Source organism: Dermacentor variabilis, chromosome 3, assembly GCF_050947875.1.
Source record: "Dermacentor variabilis isolate Ectoservices chromosome 3, ASM5094787v1, whole genome shotgun sequence".
Classification (NCBI taxonomy): Eukaryota; Metazoa; Arthropoda; class Arachnida; order Ixodida; family Ixodidae; genus Dermacentor; species Dermacentor variabilis.
The window spans coordinates 50,817,568-50,843,667 of record NC_134570.1 but is presented as its reverse complement, the minus strand read 5'-3'; the positions used below and the strand labels follow the sequence as shown (position 1 = coordinate 50,843,667).

The window sequence follows — 26,100 nt, the reverse complement described above, 5'->3', positions numbered from 1 at the left end:
ACTGTGGAATAATCTACGCAATTCTGCTGGCGAACGCGTACGGCTTGACATTTTACGCATGCGTGCACTAACCAAGGTTGCTGGACGGAATTCAATCAAAAAGTTAAAAAAGTTGGCGTTCGATATCGTACAGTTTCCGCCTGTATTTCTGCCAGCTAATTACGGTGCATTTTTTTTTTCATTTCGTAACTTGGAAGCTTGAAAAAAAAAATTCCTCCCTACTTCCAGGCAGCGGCAATAGTGCTGGCGATACGAGACGCCGACTTCAAGGGTCAGTCGGCTCATGTGCTTACAGACTCGCAGGCAGCGTGGCGACTCTTCATGCGGGGAAAGAATACGCGGCCCACGACTGGACGTGGACCACGGCATTACGTGGTGCCCCGCGCACAACGGACTCGATGGGAACTAAAGGGCAGACCGCACAGCTCGAGGAAGCAACGGCCGAGCAGCGGCCAGAACCCTAGAGGAACCACCCTCCGCGGTGCGCTCCATATGAGAGAATCAGAGGAGGCAGAGACGGACCTGCGGCCCTCCGCACTCCAAACTAAATAGAAGACAAGCCCAAGACTGGCGTCGCATAAAAACCAATTCATACCCACACCTAACATAAGAAGCACCCAACATTACACGGACAACTGCCCATGGTTCGGCGCAAAACCCACGCTGGCCCACATAACGTGGGAATGTGCGGCTCGGCCAAGCAACGTCAAATCACCTTTTCTAAGTGTCACGGACTTCGTACGGCAGTGGCAGGCACTACTCACAAGCGAGGATCAGGGATTCCAATTGGCCCTCCTGGACCAAGCTCAGCGAGCCGCAAGAGCCAGTGGAGCCCTGGACTGAGGGCCGCACCCAGACCTGCTAAAACTCCGATTAACCGATCGATAAAGTTTTTTCTCTATCTCCCTGCCAGCAAATTCAAAAGCAAAACTTCAATGAATATAGGAGGTTCCAATATGGCAGTCGTTTCGCGCCTTCACAAGCAAAGTTATTTTTACCTGGCGATTAAAAAATAAAACAAAAATAACGGCACTTTCGCCCGACGGTCGAAGCGCTCACAGGGAGAGCAAGGTTCCGCTTAGCGCTTGAAATGCTCGTACGATGTTCTAACCGCAGGTGGTTGCGAATCCGCGCGTACGCGACCTATGTGGTTGCACCTAGGCTCCTACGTCACACTTAAGAGCATTACCACGCCGCGTGGGGCCTGCGATTGCATCGCACAAGCGCCAATGCGTTTGCCCGTAAGGAACGGTGCGCCAGTGAAATCACGTAACTTTCACATTCTGAACATGAATATTGCTTTTATACTTTTTTTCGAAAGTCTTGGAAGATTAAAGAGAATACGCGTGCGCTGTCAATGTAATTTGTCACAACTCTCGCTCGCGCATTGCAATTGTCAAAATTCCTGAGGAATAATTTAGTCAACAACGTAGAACCGGGTTTCAGCAACTTTGGCGGTTGAATAGCACAGCATATGTAGTTTGCACATAGGGCGCAGATAAACATGTAGCACCACATTTACACAAATTTATTGCGACCACGACGGCAACGGCGAACATTCGCCATGAGTTTCCACATAATTACAATCTCAAATAAAAGGCTGTCTTATTCTGATGTGCAATATTATGCGAAGAGATAAAAGACCGCGGTTATTACTTGTCCCGTGTTTACTTTGCAAGTCCCGAGGTGACCAGCAGCCACGTTATTGTAGACACGGTTATGAGTAATGGCTGCTGCACATCGTGGAACCTCTCCTATTTTATTTCTTGAACCTTATAGGTCGTAACGAATCATTTAATTTTGTACGCTGAACATCATACGTCGAAGTTAACATTCAAGCGATGGAAATTTCCCGAAAAGCCTGTTGCAGCGTTGTTGTTACTCTGTAGAGACTTTTCGATTGCGCATTGTTCAATAGCGAAATAACTAATTAAATATTTTACCGTACTAACTACGTTTAGTCAATTATCATCTCGTTGTACATGTGCACGAATGTACCCTCCACGACCAGAAATAAACCTGAAGAAGTTCCTTTAATTTCTCTTTCGCGTGGAACGGTGTTCGGGCATTGTTGGGGTAACATCCCCTGCAACGCGGGGGGGGGGGGGGGGGACTCTCTTTAGTGATGAACAAAAAGCGCGAAAGAACATGTGGAGAAATACATCCAAGGCACGTGCAGCCCTGGCTTCGATATAGCGCACAAAAACGGATGCAGAATAAATGAAGCCAGGTCGGCGTGTTATACTGCAAAAAGAAAATGAAAAGAAAAAGAACCAAAGATGTTTTCGGGCACAGCGTCTATTTGCAGGGCCTTCCAGATACGAAGCCTGCTTTTTAAGCGCAATGACCTACGCCTGCATAGCAGGTTCGAAGTTATATTGATCAACGTTAATCCCCATTATTGTTAGTGCTATATTAAGTCCGTGATCGGTCAAAATATTATGTAATCGTTTTCTTTTCATTATTGGTTGTCTCAGTGAGCAGTATACCGGCTTTTGTGCACCTGTTTTTCCATTACCGAGTAACTGGCGAGAATACGATGCTGTTTGGGAGTATACCGCATCTGTCCGCCTAAGGCTCGCACTTCTATTTCGTGGAATACTGATGCGCAGTTGGCGGGGCGTATTAATTACTGAAAGAAAAATTTCCCATATATATATACTGCATTGTAGGTGTAAAATAGAAAAAAAAAAGAGAAATGACGTGATTTCAAATAGCGGTTCTGCGGCCCGACACTGAAAATTCATGCAAGATATTACTTGCAAAGAGCAGTTACCTTTGTAATAGCAGCACGTGCACCTTACACAGGCACTACAAAGGCCCTTCATTTTCCGACACTACAGCTACACCCAGGGCCACTAAACGGATAAATAAAGTGACTCTTGAGCGACATACATTCCCTAGTCGGTGTCAACACTGATGCCGGAGCATGCATACGAATGTCACTGCAGCAAATTTCGAGGTGGCAACAAATAATCGAGCAAATAACATTCTTTTTATCTTTCGATGGCCAATATGCGGAGTGCGTTCTCTATGCTAGGGCGATCATTGTGCGAGCGCGCGCGGTGTACCTCTCGGCTCCCACCTGACGATGAGCACGTCCCCCTCGCTCTCGCTGTACGATTCCTTCCAACATCCGGAATCGCAAATGTATCGCTGCATTTTGCCTAGCAGTAAATCGCGACGCCGTGACTTCTAGCTCATCCGAAACCTGGCTGGTGGGTTCACGCAGTGTTCGTACTCATGTGGACGAGTGTACACCTCGCGTGCGCCGCGCTCTTCCTGGCGGGAAACGCTGACGCCGTCCCCTCGACCGGGCGAAATGATCGGGACCCCTGCTTGAGGCTTCTGCTCGACGTGGACCCCGGCGTAGCCGACGCCCTTGCGATCACGCTGGCGGCGAGGCTCCAGAACGTGTGCCTCGAAGCCATCACCGTGGTCGCCGGAAACGCCGACCTGCACACCGGCTACAACAACACGCTCAGGACACTGAACGTCGTCGACCGAAGGGACGTGAGTAGCGCGCAACGAGTCGGAAGGGCAACGAACCTGGGGACGTGTATGAACGCGATAGCGTTAAGGAGCTCGTGTCGCAGAAAAGCCTGTGTCGGCGTCGGCGGCGTTGGCCGTGAGCGATAAATCCCAGCAGGCATTTCATGAATAAAAAACAACTTGCAAGATGGACTGGGTGGGAATCGAACCAGGGTCTCCGGAGTGTGAGACGGAGACACTACCACTCAGCCACGAGTTTTTTTTTCTTTATTGTCCACTCAGCCACGAGTTCGATGCTTCAAAGCGGTACAAAAGCGTCTCTAGTGAATGCGGTGTTGCCTTAGAAACGAGCTGTTTCTAAGGCTCAGGCGTGCGTCGCTTGCTCAGGCGCACCTTTCGTTGCCGCGCCGAACGCTGCGTTGCTCGACGCTCACCGCGTCCGATGCGGGGCGCGTAGTCGCTGTGCCGTAGCCCATTGCCTTACACCCCTTGGCGGGTCGACAGGAACGCTGTCGCGTTCCACTCTTGAAGGCGAAGCTTAAGCGTCCTCCAATTTTTCTCGGGGGATCACTTTCGGTGGTATATCGCTCTCAGCGCGCGCTGATTGGTTGGTTGAGCAAAACGGCTCGAACCATCCAGCGTGCCGTGCACTACGTCACGCGAAAATGATGTGGCGTTTTCCACTGGTCTATTTGAATCACCCGCTCGCCACGGAGCGCTGTCCGTTGATCCGCCGAGTAGACTGGGATTTTCACCGCAGCTATGACGACACGTTGCCGTCACTTCCGGATTGGCAGGGTGGCTCGGCTGTTTTCAGCTCCCTTTGCAGCGTTGTTCGACATGGGAGACAGACGCGGGGCGCCCAACTTGTGCTACGCTCCCTGCCGTAGCATGCTCATTAATGGGTGAGCGTTATTTCGCGAGTACCCCGGGAAAATCTGTCTGTCCCGCGAAAAGTGTAATGCCTTGAATCTGTACAAAAATGCGTAATTTGTAAAGTTAAGAGATTTAATCGTTATAACAGTGTAAGTGTAGATGATTGGTGCCTTTATATAAGCCATAAGAAAGAACTGAAAAAAAATATGATCAGAAAGAAAACCGTCCTCGACAGGCCACCTTGAAAGCTTATTTTCCCGCAGAGAAGCGAGCTGTGGTTCTTCTAAGCGTAAAATAAGAATAACTGACTTATATATGTGACGACGACGACGACAACAACAACAATAATAATAATAAATCATTGGTGGTGTTAAAAGAAACAAATTACTGACATCGCCATCGCCGCGCGAAGGTCGTAACAAAACAGGAATAAAAGGGAAATAAAGTTAAGAAAAGGGGACGGAGACATGTCTGGTGAAATCGGTTGTGAAGGCACGCGTCTGTCTGATCTATATAGACTTGGCGTTCGTTTCATTAAATCATCAGTTGTCAGTCCCGCTTCGTGTTGACCCTTTCTTCAAATCTCGCGTTTTGCCTGCGGTAACTTCCCAAGATCACGAATAACGAACTGGCCAACACCCACACTCTCCTATGTTCAGTCTAAGCCGTTTACATGAATCTTAATTGCCTAAATATTCCCGTGATTTATCCGCGATGGACGGGTTTTGCTTATCGCGGTAGGTAGCGTAATATAGCATTATTTCTAGATGGTTCCAACGACCTGTTTCCGGAATATTACGCACGCAGGCGACCAGGAACCCGCCTAGGTATATGAGAAATTTTCGACGAACTTGAACAGCGCTTGAAACGAGCAGTGGAGATGAGCTACAACTGTCTTTTTCTTTCTCTAAAGCTCTCGTTCGTACTATAGCGCCAAATCGTTGCCGAAATTCTCTCTCCCGGGGAGCCGACTGGTTTACCCGGGGTCGATTTCGTCCTCGATGAGGCATCCAACCGCAGGTGACCCAAGTCGTCGCTCCAAGCTCCGGCGCAGGCTCCCTGAATGTGTTACTCTTCTCTGAGGATTTGTTTGATACCACTGTACTGAGGTTTAGGCACACGTTAATTATCCTGGTGGTCCTTCTGCGTAACATTCTTTTAAGCTCGAAAATAACTAATGCCCAATACGAATGGTTTCCAGGCTTTCTGTGTATGTTGGTGGTGCTATCACCAGTCCTTCATTGTCTGATCGATCGATAAGTCTAGAGCAACATCAGCGCTATGAGCGATACCACAGTGGAACGCTCCGGATTTGGACCCCCAGGGCTCCTTTGACCCAAGTCGTCGCTCCAAGCTCCGGCGCAGGCTCCCTGAATGTGTTACTCTTCTCTGAGGATTTGTTTGATACCACTGTACTGAGGTTTAGGCACACGTTAATTATCCTGGTGGTCCTTCTGCGTAGCATTCTTTTAAGCTCGAAAATAACTAATGCCCAATACGAATGGTTTCCAGGCTTTCTGTGTATGTTGGTGGTGCTATCACCAGTCCTTCATTGTCTGATTGATCGATAAGTCTAGAGCAACATCAGCGCTATGAGCGATACCACAGTGGAACGCTCTGGATTTGGACCCCCAGGGTTCCTTTGACCCAAGTCGTCACTCCAAGCTCCGGCGCAGGCTCCCTGCATGTGTTACTCTTCTCTGAGGATTTGTTTGATACCACTGTACTGAGGTTTAGGCACACGTTATCCTGGTGGTCAAAGGAACCCTGGAGGTCCAAATCCGGAGCGTTCCACTGTGGTATCGCTCATAGCGCTGATGTTGCTCTAGACTTATCGATCAATCAGTCAATGAAGGACTGGTGATAGCACCGCCAACATACGCAGAAAGCCTGGAAACCATTCGTATTGGGCAATAGTTATTTTCGAGCATAAAAGAATGCTATGCAGAAGTGTTACTTTGCCAAAGCTTTCTCTCCATTTCTGCAGCTGAAAGGCATTGTTTATGCTGGAAATAATGCGCAACATTACAGTAGGCTTCTATTACACTTCCAGCATAACAAATAGGCCCGTGTTACCGTGAGCTCTTCATTTACAGGTCAAGGTGAAAACCAAAATGGACGACGGGTGATCGATGCCACCGTTGGCATGGCCGCACCATCTCCCATTGTGACAGGAATTTCGAAAGCGCCTGTTGGACGTCCATTGAGTGTTTATTGATAAAAGAAGGAGTACATGGCGTCCGAAAATATGCGACGACCCCAACTCACAAGTTTTAGAAAGTTTTGCCATAACAAAAAGGTCAGAAGATACGCGAAAGCACAAATTAATGACGTATTGCGCTGACAGCTGACATCAGCGGTGCTTCAGTTTGAGCGCCAAATTGAAAAAAGTAGTGCATTCTTGGTTCAGGTCGCTTTGCGCTTGCTAAGTCCTATGCTTTTAGCGGTAAAGCAGGAAACACCGGGAGGACAAAAAAAAACACGAAAGACAGGTGGACACGGTATATATGCTACGCTACATGCAGCTCTGGTTTTATGGAAACAGCTGTGGCTTTACACATGCGAGCGCTGTCCTGATCACTCGCCGTTGTTATCTATACACTGACTTTTGAAACAAGTAGACTTTTGAACTAGGAGAGGTTTTTTTGTACCTCATCGTGGCGGCACGGTTTTAGGGCTAAACCTACTATAGTTTCAATATCACATGCTTAACTAGCCTAAACTGTTCTGGCATTTCGCTTTGGAGTCTATAGAAAGGAAGACAGCTAAGGAACAAAATGCAAACGCGTTATAAGATAGTCTGGGATGTATGGCAAGAATTTCGTTCAAAATGCTGTTAACAGCCCACACGCAAAGGCCACGGACCGTTGAGTGAACCCTGAGTCGTCACAGGCATATGCTGAATCTCTATCTACTCTCTCTCTCACATCTCTCTCTTCATCCCGATACCCCCTTCCACCAGGGCAGGGTAGAAAACCGGATACGCGTGTGGTTAATTAACCTCCCTTCCTTTCCTGTATTATATATATATATATATATATATATATATATATATATATATATATATATCACTTTATAAACGGTTTACTGTAGAGCAGACATAGACAGAGCATCTGGGACATTTTGTACCTCAGCCCATTCGCAGCTACTCATTTATAAACGAACAGAAATTCAGAGGAAGCTTTAGCTCCGGCCCGGCTCCGATGCGGCCTATTCAAATACATGTGAAACGCAAGAACGTTTTTCTGAGATAACCCCTGGACCGATTTTAAAGAAATTTGTTGCATTTGAGAGAGAAAGTTAAATTCTGGTGACTGTTGGAAGCGGAACTTCGATTTGGGGCCTCAATATTGTTCTTCAAATATTCGAGAGTCAGAAAAAAAATAGAAGCACGAAGTTTACAAATTAATAGCTAAGCATCAAAAACAGATATCGCGGTTCTGTAAACGGTATCCATTAGATCATTCAAGGCAAATAATTTCTGTACGTCAACTTATATATTACGTGAATTTGTTACGTTGTGTACGAGGCTTTCGAAAAAGCTGTATTTATCCATTACTAAATATATTGAGATTCATGTGTGACATATCAATTTTGTCCGCTTTAGATGATCTATGATATGCAATTCGCAGAATTGTCGTATCGCTTTTCATTACAGAGATACGGAGTTGTAAACTTGATAGTTTCCATTTCTGAAAATTTGCGGTTTTTGCCAATTTATAGTAAAAAATTGACGACCTAAACAAAATGAAATCGCAACCAACAGTCACTAGGTTTTAGGTTTTTTTTTTAAATTAAACAAACCTCGTCAGGCTTGGTGCCGTGGTAGCCGAGAAAAACGAGTTCTCCTTTTACATGCATTTAGATAGGAGCACACGAGCTAAAGCTTCCTCTTTAACAGGTGCGGCGCTATTGGCAACGTTTTCTCACAGGTGCCAGTTTACAAAGGTGCCGACCGACCGATCGATGGCCATGGGCGCACTGAGAAGACGTACTTCGGTCTCGACAACTTCGGAGGCGTCAGCGCTAAGTACCCGATGTCGAGAAACCCAGCTGCTGATCCCCAGACTCCCGGCTACATCAAAATGATCCAATCGGTGAAATATAACCAAGGACAACTAACTCTCGTCCTGATGGCCCCTTTGACAAACTTGGCCATCGCGCTGCTCGTGGCACCCGAAATTTCTGCGGGCATCCGCCACGTATACATCTTGGGTGGAACCCTTTATGGTGAGTGACAGCATGCGACAACGTACCCATGCGCCAAAGGCAGCTAGAGGCCTAGTTCGCTTCCTCTTTTCAGCATACACGGGCCTGTGAGATGCAGTGGCGCGTGCCGTCACAGAATTTTGTGCGCAGCATCTCCGTTTTCCCTCCTCGTCCTTTTCTAATCTCTGTGTGTCACTTTTCCGCTTCTCTGCAGAGCGAGGTTGCAAGTGAGACTTCTTCCTGATTAAGTTCCCTGCATTTTCTCTGTTCGCTCTCTGTCTCTCACAGACACACATTCTACTTGAATAACAAGAAACTGAGGCTGCGTAAAAATGTAGAAAGCTCAGGGGACAAATTTACAGGTGGTCGATAGCCTGGCAAAACTTCCTATCAAGGTGGCACAATGGCCAATGCTCTACTTGACCTGGCAGAGCATCGAGATTGCGTTCGGAAGAGGTAGGCGCACTACCACCTATTCTGCTTTTAAGGCACTAACTGATATTCAGCCTAAGCGAACCGAAGCAAAAGAAATGTTGATGTTGTATGGCTACAGGGCACTCATACACTTTAGGCTTCTCCTTGAGTGAGTGAGTGAGTGAACTAGCGAGTTTGTTAGTTAATTAGTAAGTTAGTTAGGCTTGGTTAGTTAGATAACTAGCTTGCTCGTTCGTTAGTTAGCGAGCAAGCGAGCAGCCTGGCATCGTGACACTTTACGGTGGTTCACTAGCACTACCGCGAAAGCTGTATGATGGGCACCTCTCGTGGTTGCAATGTCGCGGTCAGTGGGAAACTGCGGTCCGAGTGTATGGTATATTGCCGTAAATAGGGCGCCCATGGGGAAAGCAGCCCCTGCGGAGTGCATGCAACACATACAGTCGGCCGCAAAAGTTTACAGGACACGGGAATGGCCAGGAAAGCTGAATTCCCGCAAATGCTATACACACATAGCCTGGAATTTAAGTTCTCAATATGCAGTAGTCCTGGTAACCTGCGCTGATTGAATTATGAGTTTCGTAGCTCAACAGAGTAACGCAGTGGTGGAACAGCCATTTCACCTTTCGGCGCAGGTCCGCGGGCGCAGGCAAAATGAGGATTTGGCGGAGCAGCAGGCATTTTTGGCGCAGGCACCAACGCACGTGTGCTTACCATATGTCAAGGAAATCTTAAATGATATAGTCGATATGTTGTGTAGAAAGGTTTGCGCAAGGCTAACCTTGCAAGCATGTCCAGGAAATGACGTCACGCTCCCCCGCGCCGCGACGCACAAAGGGCGCTACGGCCGGGTTCGTCGATACGGCGCAGAGAAGGCATCACAGACATAGCGTCAACAAACGCGTGTTCATTAGCCCAGGATGCAGCACAGTGCGACAGTCACGGCTGGTGGGCGAATTCGGCTCACCATAACACCGGTCAAGTACACGCCTGCACGGAACACGACTTCATGCAATATACTCATGCCATGCCATGCACATTAGGGAGTTGTCGAATAGGGGCTACAAAGATTATGCGGTCGAAAAAAAAGAAAAAAAAACAAATAGCGTCGGCGCCACTGCGCATGCGTGAGACGCAAATTGGATTTTGCTCTTCCACCGGTGACGTTATCCCACCGAAATAGCGCAGCGACCCAAGTTTGACGCAAGAGTTTTCCGTCAACGAACATGGCGGAACCCACCGAAGTGGCGGCTCTCGCCGTGTACCACGTTCTGCCTCTTTCGCCAGTACCAGTCTGAACCATGCACCACGTGCGATTCTGATCGCAGCGGCTCTTTTCCATAACCGCCGCTATTATCCATAAGCATTGATAGAGCTTGACTTTAATCATAGAATGTGATATCCCCCTTCGGCAAACTCTGCGTTATAACGCGGGTTCTATGAACAGCGAAACAAAGCGCCAGCAACACGGTACAGCAGCGCTACACCGTACGTCCGACAGAGAAAAAAATGTCCGAATGACGAACCGGACGACTCCGACAGGCCCATAGTTTCTCACTGTGTAGTGACAAACTGTATGGACAGGTTTCCGCTTCCTTCTGTGATGATGACAATAGCGTACGTGCTGTTGGCTTTAATTTCAGTTTTGCTAGCTGCGAACCATCGACGGCACGAGGAATTATGGAGGCTTTGGAGCACGCTTGACGCAATTTTCCGCTAAAATGCCATTTTGGCGCAGGATGGCGCACAGAGCCGCTCTCGGCGCCGTTTGGCGCAGCTGTTCGACTACTGGCAAGAATTCCCATTTGTCGTGGACCACCCATCCCGTAAACTCTTGCTGCCGACTGTACGGCGATCGGCCGCCACACCTAGAAGAGTACAGTGAAATATCCCATAATATTCTTGCTTTTTTTTCTCTCTGCTGCAGGGAAAGGCAATGCCAGTCCTACTGCAGAATTCAACTTTTTCACGGATCCTGAGGCAGCGTTTATTGTTCTCCAAAGGGCCACATGTCCCGTCACTATTATTCCTTGGGAAGCAATCCTTCAGGCAACAGTGCCGTGGGTTAGTATTCGGAAGGCTGCCAAGGAGTGCTTTTGATTATTACGATTTATTGAAATGAAAAAAAAAAAGATGGCGCACGAGTACGGCGCCAACTACTCGGTGCTTTAAGCACAGGTCTTGGGCACGCACGTATGCTCTTCTGCAACCCGACAGACAACTTTCATAATCTTGTTCTATAAAGCATACACATATTTTACATACGCGCACGCACACACACACGCACGCACACACACACACACACACACACACACACACACACACACACACACACACACACACACACACACATATATATATATATATATATATATATATATATATATATATATATATATATATATATATATATATATATATATATATAACGAGAAGAAATGGGGTTAACCGAGGGGCCCGATTTTTATAAGTCATATCATAAGAAGCCAACAAACACTGACACCAAGGACAACATAGGGGAAATTACTTGTGCTTAATAAATGAAATAAAGAAACGATAAAGTAATGGAAATTAAAGTGGATGAAAAAACAACTTGCCGCAGGCGGGAACCGAACCCACAACCTTCGCATTTCGCGTGCGATGCTCTACCAATTACGCGAAATGCGAAGGTTGTGGGTTCAAGAAACTTCCCCACATTCGAGAAACTTCCGATACATGCGGGCGCGTCCCACGCTGAGCGATAACATTTGTTAGATGGTGAAAAGTGAGAGAGAGAGAGAGAGAGAGAGAGAGAGAGAGAGAGAGAGAGAGAGAGAGAGAGAGAGAGAGAGAGGGCTCTTTATTAGAAAAACAGAGAATTTTGCCGGCGCGTATATAAGCGCTGGCATGCTACTCTGTATAGAAATGGGGAATGGGATTAAAAGATTCCAGAAAAGAGTGGGAGAAAAAAAGGATAAAAGTAAATATGAAATGTCCGAGTGGACCTGATACTAATATTTACAGGTGGCATGGCGGGTAAATTTAGGCTTTTGTATAGGAAGTGTGCAATTTTTAAAGCTTTCCTATTTGACCAATTTCTGTCAGGTATTTGAACAATAAATCCAACACCCATAGCTGTTTTGAAGGGCCGGGCATTGGACCTAAGATGCTCGGTAACGTTAACGGTTAGTGGCAAATCATGTCCATTTGGTGCTCAAAAAATTGTCTCTCATCGCGGTACGCGGGGCATTCTAGTAATATGTGCTCAATTGTCTCTAAGTTGCGACAGTTATCACAGTATGGGTTAGTGGTAAGTCCTATGCGGTACAGATAATTGTTCGTGTATGCCACGTTCAGTCGAAGACGATGGTAAAATGTCTCTAAGTGTCGAGGAAGTGGTCGTGGAATTTTCGGTCACCCGAAAAGATACACGTATCAACATATACGATGTCACAGCTATCGCACATCACCTTCTAAAAGAAAGAAGGGCCATTTTACGTGAGGAAAATCAAGTAATTATTTTTTGTTCATGCCAGCCAGTTAGAGCGAATTGAAAAAAAAAAAAACGTAAAGCTGGCATGCTTCGAGCCAGTTAATTTCCTGCCCATTTATTTTTTCGGGCTGATAAAGAAAGACCGCGAAAAATGAAAAAAAAATATCACTTCGCCAACCGTCCACCCGCATCAAAAAAGCAGCACGCCCCCATATGATAATAATTAACTCTTTTATTAACAACCACGGGTAAACGGGTAAAATGTACCTCGCTGAAGATACGCCAGTTTTAGGTTCCTTTCATATTTCCACAAGTTCAGCGCAGCAATTAAAGAAAAAGCAAATTGCATTAAATAATAAATTGAATGGAATCAACAGGTGTATTACTGGCGGCTTCTGCACTTGACTGTGAACAATGTGCACTCGATTATCTTCGCGCAGAATGGCCTGCGTATATTAAAAACAAAATGCATGATAGCTGGGGCACCCTGTATATTGTTGTGGGCATAAAGCTTCGAAGACAAAAAAGGGAAGCTAAAGAATGAAGAGAACGATGTGAATTCGCGAAACAGAAGGCTTTGTTTGAGATTAGTTGATGAATAAAGCGTGCTATTGCCTGGTGTAATCTCCTCGGAACAATATGCATCGTACCCGTAACGTAACTAGACCCAAATTTTAAACATATATGTGGTACACGTTAGACCAACGACGTGCTGCTCGTAGTCGTCATATTTGCATAGTCTACTTTTCGAAGCGCGATCAGTTATCTAATCAGTTGCATTTAATTAGTTGTGCAACATTTTAGAGATTTGTTTTAGGGCATAAGTCACAACTGAAAAGTTTACAGTGTTCTCAGAAACACACAAGAAAATTCTTTGAACGATGACACCTTTCTAACGTGCTTCTTATTTCTGGGCTCTGAAGAAAGCCGGCGAAATATTCCCTCATCGTAGGGAAACCTCATAAGACACACAGTATATGAGACGTTTTCTTTATTCTATATACCCTCCACGTCCTTCCTTTGTGTAGGGTACACCCAACCAGACGCTTTCCTGTTGACCTCCCTACCTAAGACTATCAATATACTCTGCCTCTCCCACTCGCAGGACACCTACTACAGCATCACGAACAAGTCGGGCCGGCTTCAGAAGTTTCTGCGCGACACCACGGCTTACACTGTTCAGTGCTGCCTGAGCGGAGGCCAGAGTCCGGGCGGCTTCAGCGTGGGAGACTTCCTCGCGGTTCTCGCAGCAGCGGTCCCCGAGAGCGTCAGCCACACTGTGCAGCATCGCGTGAACGTCGAGAGGTGCGGCGCGTACACCAGAGGCCAACTCGTCCACGCGTGGGAGCCCAAGATCCTGCCGCGGGTGAAACGCAACGTGACAATCGTGGAAAGCTTCGACGTCGTCACTGTCGAAAAGTACTTCAAGTACACTTTCGACCAAACCGGAGCGTGATATATATAAAAAAAGAATTGCACCTTTCGGAACAACTGGCGCCTTTTACCGCTAGCATTCTTTCGTATCACAAATCGCTGCGGCGTCTCCGGGCACGCCAGCTGTGTGTGACGTATGTGACAAATTTTACTCCAAACGCCCGGCATTACCTACCGCGAATGCCCGCCCCCTCACCTTACCCCCCGTAGAACTCCCTTGCTCCACATACTATGAGAGTGGCGATTGGGGCTTGTTGGTTGTTCATCATGGGAACACGCAAGTTGTTGCGTGGGCAAGGAACAAGGACATGAGAAGCCACAAAAGAACACGCGCGCAGCGTTACTTGCACCGGCAGTCTTTATTTTCTACACCAAGCCGTACTGCACACCCCACGCGAGCCGCGATACAGGTGATGTGCAAGGATGAAGTTCTAACGAGGAAAGAAAGAAGACAACCAAAATACGGAGCCAGAAACCAGCAATGCTACCGCTTGCGCAAGAAATTCAACTCTTTAGCCGCCAATGCTATCGATGGCTTGCTTCTTCCCGATTGCCCAAATGCGTCGATACGCTCAGCCTCTATGATTGAGCGGGTAAGCTCGTCCTTATATCCACCAAGAATGACAGTGTCATCAAACATTGGGCGGCAACCTCAGTTCTGAGAATGGAGTGCAAGGAATCCGTCGGGTGGCAGCCTCTTCATCTTGTTGTGTTCTCGTGAACGCTCGTTTAAACACCTGCTGACCGGGCCAAAACAGTGTTTCTCGCAGGACAACGGGATGCGGTAAATTACAAATGACTCGCAATCCTCGAACTTATTCCTATGCATTTCTTGACACTCGGATTTTACTTCCCTTGCTGGATCTGTCTTTCTACAAACGCTTCTTATTGGCCATGAAAAGACAATCATTGTATTAACACGGAGCGAAACTTTCTTAAGGTTATGCTAGACTTTATACATGTAGGGGATTACGGAGATGTTCTTTCTTATCTGAAGTTGCGTAGGTTAGGGTATCAGAGTTGCCCGGCCTTGAGCGGATTTTCTTGAGCAGATTTTCTGCTCCTGACACCAATAAGTTCGTTGGATAGCCGATGTCATCTAAGCGTCATACCTGTTGCCGAAAACTCTGGTTCATTAAGTGCGGGCGGCTTCTTTGATGCGTGTTGAAGCAGATATTCGTTATGCTTTTTTGACTAGTTTCGAATGGCTGGAGTGAAATGGCAGAAGTCCGAAGGGTGTAACACTAGCACAACCGGTGGTCGGAGCATGCAAACTTCAAGAAATCCGATGATTCCGTCGACCGGCCATTCAACTGTGATTTCGAGGGGGTGAAGACGATCACTACATATATATAGAACTTTAGCACTCTCCTTCCGGAAATGGTCAAACGTGCAGTCAAGAAGCACTATAAAATTATACACATACCTAAACACTTCGTACATTTGATGCCTCGAAATGATCTGACAAGCATCTGTCTAGGCGAGCTAAATATATATTGTTAACACCGGAGCTAGGCAGGACCCACTGCATGGCATGGCATGGCAAGAATTTTGGTCCAGAGAAACTAAGGCCCTAGGGCAAAAGCCCCCAGGCCAAGTCGGTGGCTCCGCTCACGTAGGTACCGGTAGGCCAAAGGCTTTCCCGATGTCGTGAGCTCTCCGGACGGCCAGGAGTTGATCTTAGAGGACTTCTCTGGATATGCGTCGACTCCAGTCCCCCCCACTGTTGAGATCCGAAGCCCTTTGGTTGGGGCACAGCCAGAACATATGATCAAATAGACACGGAGCGTGTCCACAACTTTTGCACTCCGCGGGAAAATCCTGGTCAATTTTGTGAAGCGCAAAAGGTGTGGGATAAGATTTAGTTTGAATCATTCTTAATGTGACTGCCTGAGCTCGGTTGAGCTTCTGATGGGAGGGGGGGGGGAGAAAAAACCTCCCGCCGTCCCTACAGTGTGAGGTGAAAAGTACAAAGTGGGTCTTTGTAGGAGCCGCAGTCATCCTGGAGCAGTTTCTGATCTGATGCGCAGCATGTGAGATCTCGCACAGCACAGTGAGCTTGCTCGTTAGGATTGTAGCCATTGGGGCTGACCGAGTGGCCCCGATGAGCCGGAAACTAGACTAGGTGGGAGCTATCCAAATGCTCGTAATTACGAGTATTAAGACTGTTTGAATAAATGGAAAATCAGACATCCACCCGTTCGTAGCAATTGCTACAAAGGAAACCCATACGGTTTCCTCGAAAGAAAAGCCTCATAGTTGAAGAAAAATTCGTCCTGGTCCGGGACTCGAACCCGGGACCACCGCCTTTCCGGGGCAGCCGCCCTACCATCTGAGCTAACCAGGCGGCTAGCAGATGGCAGGGCGAAGTCGAATTTGCCGACAACACGAAGCAAATGCAAGAGTTTGACGTAGCAGTTCTGCGGAAACCCGCAAGGTGGAGAGAAGTAATGAATAAATGGAAAATCAGACATCCACCCGTTCGTAGCAATTGCTACAAAGGAAACCCATACGGGTTCCTCGAAAGAAAAGCCTCATAGTTGAAGAAAAATTCGTCCTGGTCCGGGACTCGAACCCGGGACCACCGCCTTTCCGGGGCAGCCGCCCTACCATCTGAGCTAACCAGGCGGCTAGCAGATGGCAGGGCGAAGTCGAATTTGTCGACAACACGAAGCAAATGCAAGAGTTTGACGTAGCAGTTCTGCGGAAACCCGCAAGGTGGAGAGAAGTAATGAATAAATGGAAAATCAGACATCCACCCGTTCGTAGCGGTTGTTCAACATGATGAAACTTGAAGTTAAGTAAAATTTCATTCTAAACTCGCACACCCATCCCATCTTCCCCAAGCATTATACCTGGAAGAGCTAAAGCACTCCACCGTGAGAGCTACGCCCAGCTATATGGCCACAGCTGGTGGCCCACACAAACTACACAATCGGGTGCGGACAACCCGCCTCAGCACCATCACTTGAAACCCAGCTGGACGACAACAGCGACGACTTGCACCGAGTCATTTAAAAATGACTCCTCTCTCTCAGCGGCTACAGCGTTCCCCTGCTGAATGCCAGGTTCACGGGTAGCGGGTTTGATTCCATACCACGGCGGTGGTATTACAATAAATTGCGGAATGTAAAACAGCTTTGGGAGCAGGTCCAAGACATATTGGTAGTCAAAACTGACCCGGAGCCTCCCACTGTGGCTTCACTCGTAAGTTACAACCCTTATTTGACGTAGTAGTTCTGCGGAAACCCGCGAGCTACGAACTACGATTGCTACAATTGCTACGAAAGGGTGGATGTCTGATTTTCCCTTTATTAATTACTTATACAGGGTTTAGTACAATACTTAGTACAAGGTTTTATCAGATTAGGTGCGATAGAAACTTCAGCTCAGCCTCGTAAAGAAAAATTGACGTGTCACTAACACAACAACATGGAGTACCTTGTACTCCATGTTGCCTTGTACGCATGCGTGGTGTTTTGGAAGGCTATATATGTCGAGTGCTTTCACCCTCATTAAACAGTTGAAGTAGCGCCCGTGGTGTCGTCGTCTTTCTTCTTGTGTGTGTTGTTTTTTGGCGCAAATTCTTTTCCGCATGCTTTCATTTTTCGCGCGCCCTTGAATTTACGCGAAATGCGCGATTGGAAACTGTCGCGGAGTTTAAGGACGCGTGATATTTTCAAGAAGGGATATACGGACGCACTGCTGGAAACTCAAATTTACTTCGCCTGCGCCTGCAGTTGTACCCCCAAAAACGTGGCGCATTCGATATTCTTGGCTGGGCAAGCTTGCGTTGCGACTGTTCTCTCAACTTCATACTTGGACATGAACCAGGCGGCGTGCAGTGGTCAGCGAGCCTGTTAGAGGCGCTTCGTCATCGTTGCCTTGCCTCAGTTGGGTCGGCATTGTGTGAGCGTGCCGAAGCAAGAAACTGGTTAAAATGATAAATTTGACGAAAATAGTAGATAAAAAAAAAGGAACTCAATGGGGCTCTAGGCCCAAGTAGCCGGTATGGAAAAAGCCTGAAATCGCGAAGTTTAGTAGCCACTAATGTAGGCCCCGAGCCCCCGATTCGTGTACAGTTTTATAAGCCGCGAATTTATACGGCTTCACAGCGTTATGTTTCTGGCGTTCCCCATCAAAGCAACGTGAAACCATCGATTTGTCGTTCCTTTATATTGAATAATTTGGCTGCCTCTCAAAACTGTAGCTGTTATTCTGACTCTAATGCTCATCATTTAAAATGCCAGCACTGAGGCCAAGTCGCCAAGTCGACAAGTCTGACTCTCAAGTGTTCGCCATCGATGATGCTAAAAGTTAAACCAAGTTGCAAAGTCGCGTTTTTAGTTTTATTTTTCCCTTTCGTGTGACGTCCTCCTTATAGACGATTTCTTTCTCCCGTTCCCTTTCGTTGCAGTGTGTCACCTAGGCGAATGCTTTTACGACAGTAAACCTCTCTGCGTTTAAATAAATGGCCCCCTCTCTTCATCCACATATTGCGTACCGAATTCCGTGCCGTAGACACACTGAAATTTCAGCATCCTGAATTCTCTGATCGCCACCAGCCCACATAGGTCTCCTGTCTTTTTTATTCTGCAATTGTCGCAAGTGGCGCGCAGGAATTCTACAGGCCTCAGAGTAGAAAACTGGAACACAGTACGCTTCGCCCTGCTTAGTGCTGCAGGACCAAAGTAACTAAGCACAAATTGACAAATTAACCTATGGACTTCTTATGAGTTGTGAATGGGATGTGCAGTTGAACGGCGCTGAGCAGTCCTTCCGAGTTTTGCGCTGCGTGTCATGTACCATAGTGGTACGTGCCGCCCGAGCCAGCAGGCAGCAGCAGCAGCTTGCGGTACCAACTCCGCGTGCCACCGACGCGGCAATTCCCTCTCCCCTCACTCAACGCCTTTTGCGGCAGCAGGTGTTCACCGTTCGCTCGCTCCTCCGCTCCGTCTTGGCTGCGCTCGTGCCGTGACGTCGTAGCCAATGAGAATTTAGGTGCCGTTTTGCTGCTTCAGACGCCAGCTTTTTCGGTCAATGAGCCATTCGATGCTTTCTCATCAATAATGGCTTCGAGCACATTCGCCAGCCACTTCCGAGTCATGAACGGCAGTTTACCGGTACCCCTGAAAAGTGAACTTTAAATCACCTTACCGTACCAGCCCTGATACTTGCAACGAAATTAAAGTACTTGTCGCGGTCAAAGCATTTCTGGGGTTTTGCGTCCCAAAACCATGGCATGATTATGAGGCACGCCGTTTACGCGGGTACATGGTGTCGCGACTATATCATGCACCGAGATTTTAAAATGTGCAAATGCCACGTAGCTGGACAGAACCAAGGTAATGTTGCTTGTCGTCGCATGAAGATACTCGATTATTTTTTTTTTGCATTCAGCCTAATTACATATTTAGTCTCAGGTTATTAATCAACTTCTCAAATATCAAATTTTGATGAAAAGTGTCAATGAGAAAATTGTAGAGCAACGTGAAAAACTCGTGGCACAGCTTTCCGTTGCTCAATACTTGCTACATAAAAGTATGTTTCCGAGCATGAAAGAACCCCGTGAATACACGCAAGATGCACCGACCGCCTAGTCGCGAGGCAAAATCGCGTGTTCTGGCGCACTTCTTTCACGCTCGGAAAAGCACTTTTATGTAGCACGTATTGAGCAACAAAAAGCTGTATCGGAGTGTCTTTTATGTTGCTCTACAATTTTCTCATTGACAATTTTAGTCTAATTATATTATTTTAGAAGTTGAATCATTAATTAGTACTGATTATATAATTAGGCAGAATGCGAGAAATAATATCAGTATCTCGAAACAACGGCAAACGTATTCTTGGTTCTGTTCAGCTACGTGGCATTTGCATATTTCAAAATCTTTGTGCTTGATAGTTGGCACACCCTGTGTAGTGGGGGACTGTGGATTAAATTTGACGACTTGGCCGGGGTTCCTTAACGAGCCCCTAAATATAAGCACGCGATCGTTTTTTGCATATCGCCCACATCGAAATGCGGTCGCAACGGTGTCAAATCTGCGACCACGTGCTTATCAGCGCAACACTATAACAGCTATGCAATCGCGACAGTTTACTTATAGCGGACAGTGACTGGAACGCAAAGTCATAAGCGTCCCATTATAACATAGAAAGGCTTCAGCGTGAGTTTGCGGAAGCATGCATAGATTTCACTCCAGCTGATAAGAGGTGGACGGCGTGCTGCCGACGTCCGGTGGTCTTCCTGTAATTCAATGGGTGCCAGCTGAAGACAAACTCGTTTCCCAAAGCCGATAATATAGCTGGACTTACGGTAGTACAAACTTTGCGGACACGGGATGTGGACTCAGCTTACAGAATACGTGGGTTACTGGGGCTCTTCGGAAGAAAGCCTCGCTCTGATAAGTACCTAGATGAATGGGACGATGACATGCTAGGCCTAAATGCGGTAGCCGTTACAAGAGCGAATGGCAACGCAGGCTATAAGCTAAAGCGCTTCGTTGCTGACGGCATAGGCTGGCAAACGATCTGTGCGCAGGCAGCGGGCGATCATCCATTCAGGGAAGCGGCGGGACTCATTTCCGTCCTCGGAAGTCTTCTCATGAGGCGGAGACGCGACACTGCGTCGGCTTCATGATGCCCATCTACTTGGCACCCTTGATAATCTACGGAACGCGGGTGAGTACGCGTTCTCTATGCCACATGCAAGCTCAAGGTGGAGACCTCGTGAAGACTCTCTGCACTACTCTAAAATTCGTCTGGTTTATCGCTTGCGAGAGTGCATTTAGTAAATTTTGTCTAATGACTTGACAGACAGACAGAAAAATTTGTTCACTGATTTGTTTCGCCGTCCGAATGCAACATGCGAGGGGGAGTTAAAAAATTGGCTGAAGGCATAGCTTGGTTAAGCCTGGAAGATTGCGAAAGCAATACCCTTGGCTGCGCCTTCGTTCGGCTGATGGTGTGGACATGTTTGCCCTTTGTTAAACTTATGGCTATACATCATCCGATATAGCGCAAGGCAGCGCGTCGACCACTGCGAGGAGCCGAGCTGTAGCCCCATTTATCCTCCTAGCGTGACGTCACACCAGCGAGCGCCCTCTCTCGGTAGCGCCGCAGCAGCGGCGCGCAAGGCTTCGCCTCCACCATCGATGCCGCGAGCTGGGGCCCCGTCTCTCAGTCTGGCGTGACGTCACACGGTCACGTGACGCGCTGCTGTGTAAGGAGGCGCCACGACCACCGATGGGTTGAAAGTGCGAGCAGTATTGCTTTCGCAATAAAAACTGAACTGTCTCCAAAAGAAGCAAAATTATGTCAGTTTAAGACAAAAGGCAATTATTTTGCTTTAAAATAATCTCCAACAGAGACAATACACTTGTCTAGCCTTTCTCCCACTGTTCGAAGCAGCTCCGGTACTCCTCAAGCTTAATAACGTTGAGTGCTCCTGCGAAGTTTCCTACTCTTGCAGAGTGGAAAATTGATCACCTTTGTTTATGGAAGATTTTTCTTTGAAAAGGCATAAAGAGGTGACTGGGAACTCGGTACTAATATGGCGCGTGGGGAACGTTGACTGACTGAACGTTGGCCGCATTTTTTCCTGTCTTGGTGAAGAAAGAGTCTTCAGGTGGCTCGGTACTTGGTTGGTTTCGGGGTCATATTGATAGCACCATGCAAGTTTTCTCATGTATAACAATTTTCGAAAGATCTCCGTCACATTGAACGTGATTACTCAGATTCTGGCACGAATTCAAGCGAATGTTCTGTTTCCTTTTTTTTTTCCTCTCTGTGAGCAAGCGGGAGGACGGAGGGGGGGGGGGGGGCGAGCGAAGATCATGGCGATACGTCTCATGCTCAATTCCAGGCTCAAAATCTAGTCCCAACTGCTCGAACGCACGCTAGCTTCTGAAATCTTGCAAATTGTGTAACAATGACTTTCGTTTGTTTTTGTAAAACCTTTCAGATCACCTCTTGGGTACGGCTGGTTGAAGTTTGGTCAAAATGAGGATGATCTTTACCGCTGAGTTTTCCTAATGGAACCACCGAAACCACTCGATGGTGTACGGGTCGGTAGCTTCTCCACAGACATTTTTGAAACGTTTCAAGCGTTTCTTGGCCGTAGTTCCACGGAGGAAACAAATGTCAAGGAAATTCGCTGTCCATTATGGACAGATGTCATGATTTCACGACCGTTTACGTTGGCATCGGCTAGGCTACTGGCTTGTGAAGTGCCCACCTACAGCACTCTAGTGGGAGAGCACAGAAATTCAATTACAAAGAGTTCCATACAGCCATTCCGCTTATCTTTGGAGTCCCCCGTCGTATACATATATGGGCTATGAGATACAAACACAAGACGTTTTTTTGAGGTCACTGACCAGCGCGAAAGTATAAGCCAGAATAATTTTGAACACTCGGGTCTCTTACCGCGCGCCTAAAGCTCACTTGAAAGTGCACTTCATGTATAGCAGAAAAATATAATCGAAGTCATGTTGTCAACTATTCGCGGAGCTCAAGAGTACGTCTAACGTCCTCACAATTCCTCCGGTGGTATTTTTATCAACTTAAGCACACGTATAGCAAGAACAATTGTTCTTGATTACATTGAAAGAAGCCGTAGTTCATACGAAATGATCCTTAAGTGCACTTAACATATTCGTCTTGTTACGGACTGACCTGTAGATCGCAATTTCTAGCGATATTGAGTGGCTTCGCCCCGCGGATGTTGTTTGTCTCTTCAATGCAGCTTTTATTCTGATTCGTTTAGTTTTGTGCGCGCCATCCTTGTGCCACATAATTCGTCCGGAAATGCTCTCTTCAGAACAATTATTTTCTTTTCAAGCAAAAGCGATAAGGAATTTGAACGCAAGCACGTGAAAGCGTGTGGTATTGGACTTGCCGCTACAGCTTCGTGACGGAAAATATCACCGCCCAAGCACTCCGTACAGATGGTTAACCAGCCAAGCTGAAACGTGCGACCCCGGTGTTTATCACTGAGTTAATCCCAAAGGTTCATTAAACGACGGCTTGGTAGGCTGTCGGATCCTCAGTAAGTCGCCTTGCTGCTTGCGCTCGGCTGCACGAGCCTGTTCTTGTGCTCGGGCAGCAGCATCGGCACGGCGGAGACGAGCTCGTTCCCGGTTCTGCTCGCGGCGTTGCTGAACGAAAGCTGCCTGCTACTCAGGAGTACGTATGACGCATGGCCTGCCCATATCGGAGCCGGAGAGAAACTGGTACGCGAGCGCTCGGCTACATGCGGCGGAGACCAGCGACGTCACCACTGGCGCTACCAATCGCGCACCTTTCTTTCTGTTTTCTTTGTCGAACATGGGCAGCGCCGGAGGAGTTTTTGGCGCACAGGCGACAGATGGGCGGACGAGCCAACGAATCGGTTAGCCGCATACAGCTTCGCTGTAAAAACAGCGTGAGACGCTGGATACGAAATTGCGCACAGGACATTGGTTTGGCTGCAAACATAAGCGCTTATTGCACGACGGCAATGTATGCGCGCATTCTTGTGCCATTACCACCAGCCCGGATTCCGAATCTGCAAGATGCAGAATTTATCCTGCGAGCGCCCAAGTTCTCCCTTGACAAGTCAAGATGCTGAGCCGTCAGGCAGCGGTGCCCTGCGGAGGAGCATCGGCGGGCAACATGTTCGAACGTGTCACCTAGTGTTCCTGTATATGCATATACAGGAACACTAGTGTCACCGAGTGCCAGACAGCCCGGCGCCGCACCTCCTTTTGCCTGGAGGTCACCGCGCGCGCGAACTTTGAACCGGGTGGCCAGCGCGGTCGCTGGTTGGACCTCTCGGACGACCGTCGAGTGCTGACTTTGTATTGGGCCGTTTGAGTGACAATGGTTCTCGGGGATTATAAAGCCGCGAGGTGGCCGCCTCGAAAACCGGATCCGCCGACCCACCGGGAGCCAGTGCCGCTCTCGACTGGAATGAGATGTGTCACGCGTTTTCGCCGGACGTCGCCGTGCGGGAACAGTCGCGTTTGCTGTGAGCACTCGGCCCCAGTGCCGACCCGTTCATGTCCTGTATAATGACCTGTATATAGTGTATAAAGTCCCTTTTGTTATTCTCATCGACGCCTGGCTCGGAGTCTTCGCTACCAACGCTCTGTCACGAAACGGGTGACGAGCGCTACGGGACCACAAAGTCGTAATAGTGGTGCAGCGGTGCAAAGTCGTAACAGTGGATGGCAGCTACGGGATTGACCGGCATCAGCTACCTCGGCGCGGTGAGTGCCTGAAGTTTACCTCAAACACCAGACTTTCTCTGACGCAGGTTATAGTAGCTTAGGGAAGGATTTGGTGTTGCATTGTGTTAACCTTGTGTGTTTCAAGCCTAGTGAGAGTGTTTTGAAAACCAGGGGATGCTGAGGAGGAAACGGGGCAGTGTGTGAAATACTTGCATATGTCTTACTAGTAGCATTATAGTAGCGTACGGCAGGTATATTCAAAAAGGGTAATCAGCAGGAGGACAGTGTGAACGATGGAGAAGTACAAGGTCAAGGAACTTCTCCAAATTTGTGAGGAGTTGGGCATTGAGTTAGGCTCAACCAAAAGAAAGAATGCGATCCTTGAGGTCATGGGGACTGGGGACGTAACGGCTGAGGAAGCCGAAGAGGCCTGGGCGGATATCAATGAACGTCGGGAAAGGGAGGAAAGGAATGAGAAGGAACGTCGCGAGGAGGAAAAGGAGGAAAGGAAAGAAAAGGAACGTCGGGAGTGGCAGGCAGAAAAGGAACGTCGCGAGGAGGAAAAGGAGGAAAGGAGAGAGAGGGAACGTCGCGAGCACGAGCTTAAAATGAAAGAGTTGGAGACCCGAAATAGCTCGCCGGCACCTAGTCTCACTTCTAACGGTCCAAGAATACGCGATCAACTTCCACCCTTTGTCGTCGGAGAGGATATGGCCAAATACCTCGTGAAATTTGAGCACGTGTGCGAACGGAATAGCATTGAGCGATGCCTCTGGGCACAGAATCTGTTAGCGTTGCTTCCTGGGGAGGCATCAGACGTATTAACTTGCTTATCGAAAGAGGCGTTTGAGAGGTACAGTGATGTGAAGGAAGCGCTACTGCGGAAGTACAAATTGTCGCCCGAAGCTTTCCGGCAGAGGTTCCGGTATGCAAAAAAGGGCAAGGAGTCGAATGTTGACTTCGCGTTTCGTCTAAAAGCCGACCTGGTGGAATGGCTGAAGGGCGAAGAGGTTTACGACGACCGCGACAAAATCGTCGAATACATCGCGTTGGAGCAGTTTTACCGTTGCATTGATGAGGATGTCAGGCTCTGGCTGTAAGATAGGCTAAAGGAGGTTAAGCTAAACAAGGCAGCAGAGTTAGCGGAAGAGTATTACACCCGCCGCAGCTTGCACAGCAAGGCAGTGCGCGTAGAAAAAGCAGATAGGAGAGATGGGTTTTCCGGGAAGCCCGATGAACGGAAGCAAATCACGCGTCGCGAGTTTCGGGAAGACGAGTCCCTTCCCAAAAAAACTGTAAGGGAAGGACAGAATGCATCTCAGAATGATGACGATGGTCCGAAACAGCGAAACGATACGACGCGTTCTTTTGAAAAACGGAAACCGTTAACCTGCTACAATTGCAAAAAGCAAGGGCACATCGCTGCAAGCTGCCCAGAGAGAATTGCTTTTGCAACAATACAGGAAACTCACAAAAACATACGACTATTGGAGCCCTATGTGCAGGAAATTAAGATAAACGGTAAGAAGTGCCGTGCACTTCGGGACTCTGCAGCAACTATGGACGTTGTTCACCCGTCTTTCGTCTCCTCGAGTGATTTTACGGGAGAGTGTGCTAGGATACGGCAAGTGGCCGAGGAGGAGAGTGTCTGTTTACCGATCGCAACGGTTATCATTGAAGGAGAGTTTGGGAAACTTAACACCGAAGCCGCTGTGTCAGCCGCCCTCCCGGAGCTCTTTTCCTACCTCTTCTCAAATAACTCGGAGCAGCTGCTGAAGGATCAGGGCAAATCATTCTTTACCGACGTGGCGTACATGGCGCTCACGCGATCCAAAGCGCTCCCGCTGTCGAGGGAACTTGACTTTGCGTCGGTGAGTGAAAGGCGGTGCGGCACACGGACTGATCAAGGTAACTTGAGTGGCGAACAGTCACGGGAGAGGCAGAGCTCGGAGGCTGGCCTAGGCGAGCGGGTCC

General features: G+C 47.9%; 1 protein-coding gene across 1 annotated transcript; it reads left to right on the top strand.

Annotated features, from left to right (window-relative positions):
- Positions 1-3,243: 3,243 nt before the first annotated feature.
- LOC142574507 (nucleoside hydrolase-like) lies at positions 3,244-13,937 on the top strand. Its single transcript, XM_075683569.1, has 4 exons — positions 3,244-3,513; positions 8,301-8,598; positions 10,937-11,073; positions 13,587-13,937. The coding sequence occupies exons 1-4, from the start codon at positions 3,244-3,246 to the stop codon at positions 13,935-13,937; spliced, it is 1,056 nt and encodes a 351-aa protein (XP_075539684.1).
- Positions 13,938-26,100: the final 12,163 nt, after the last annotated feature.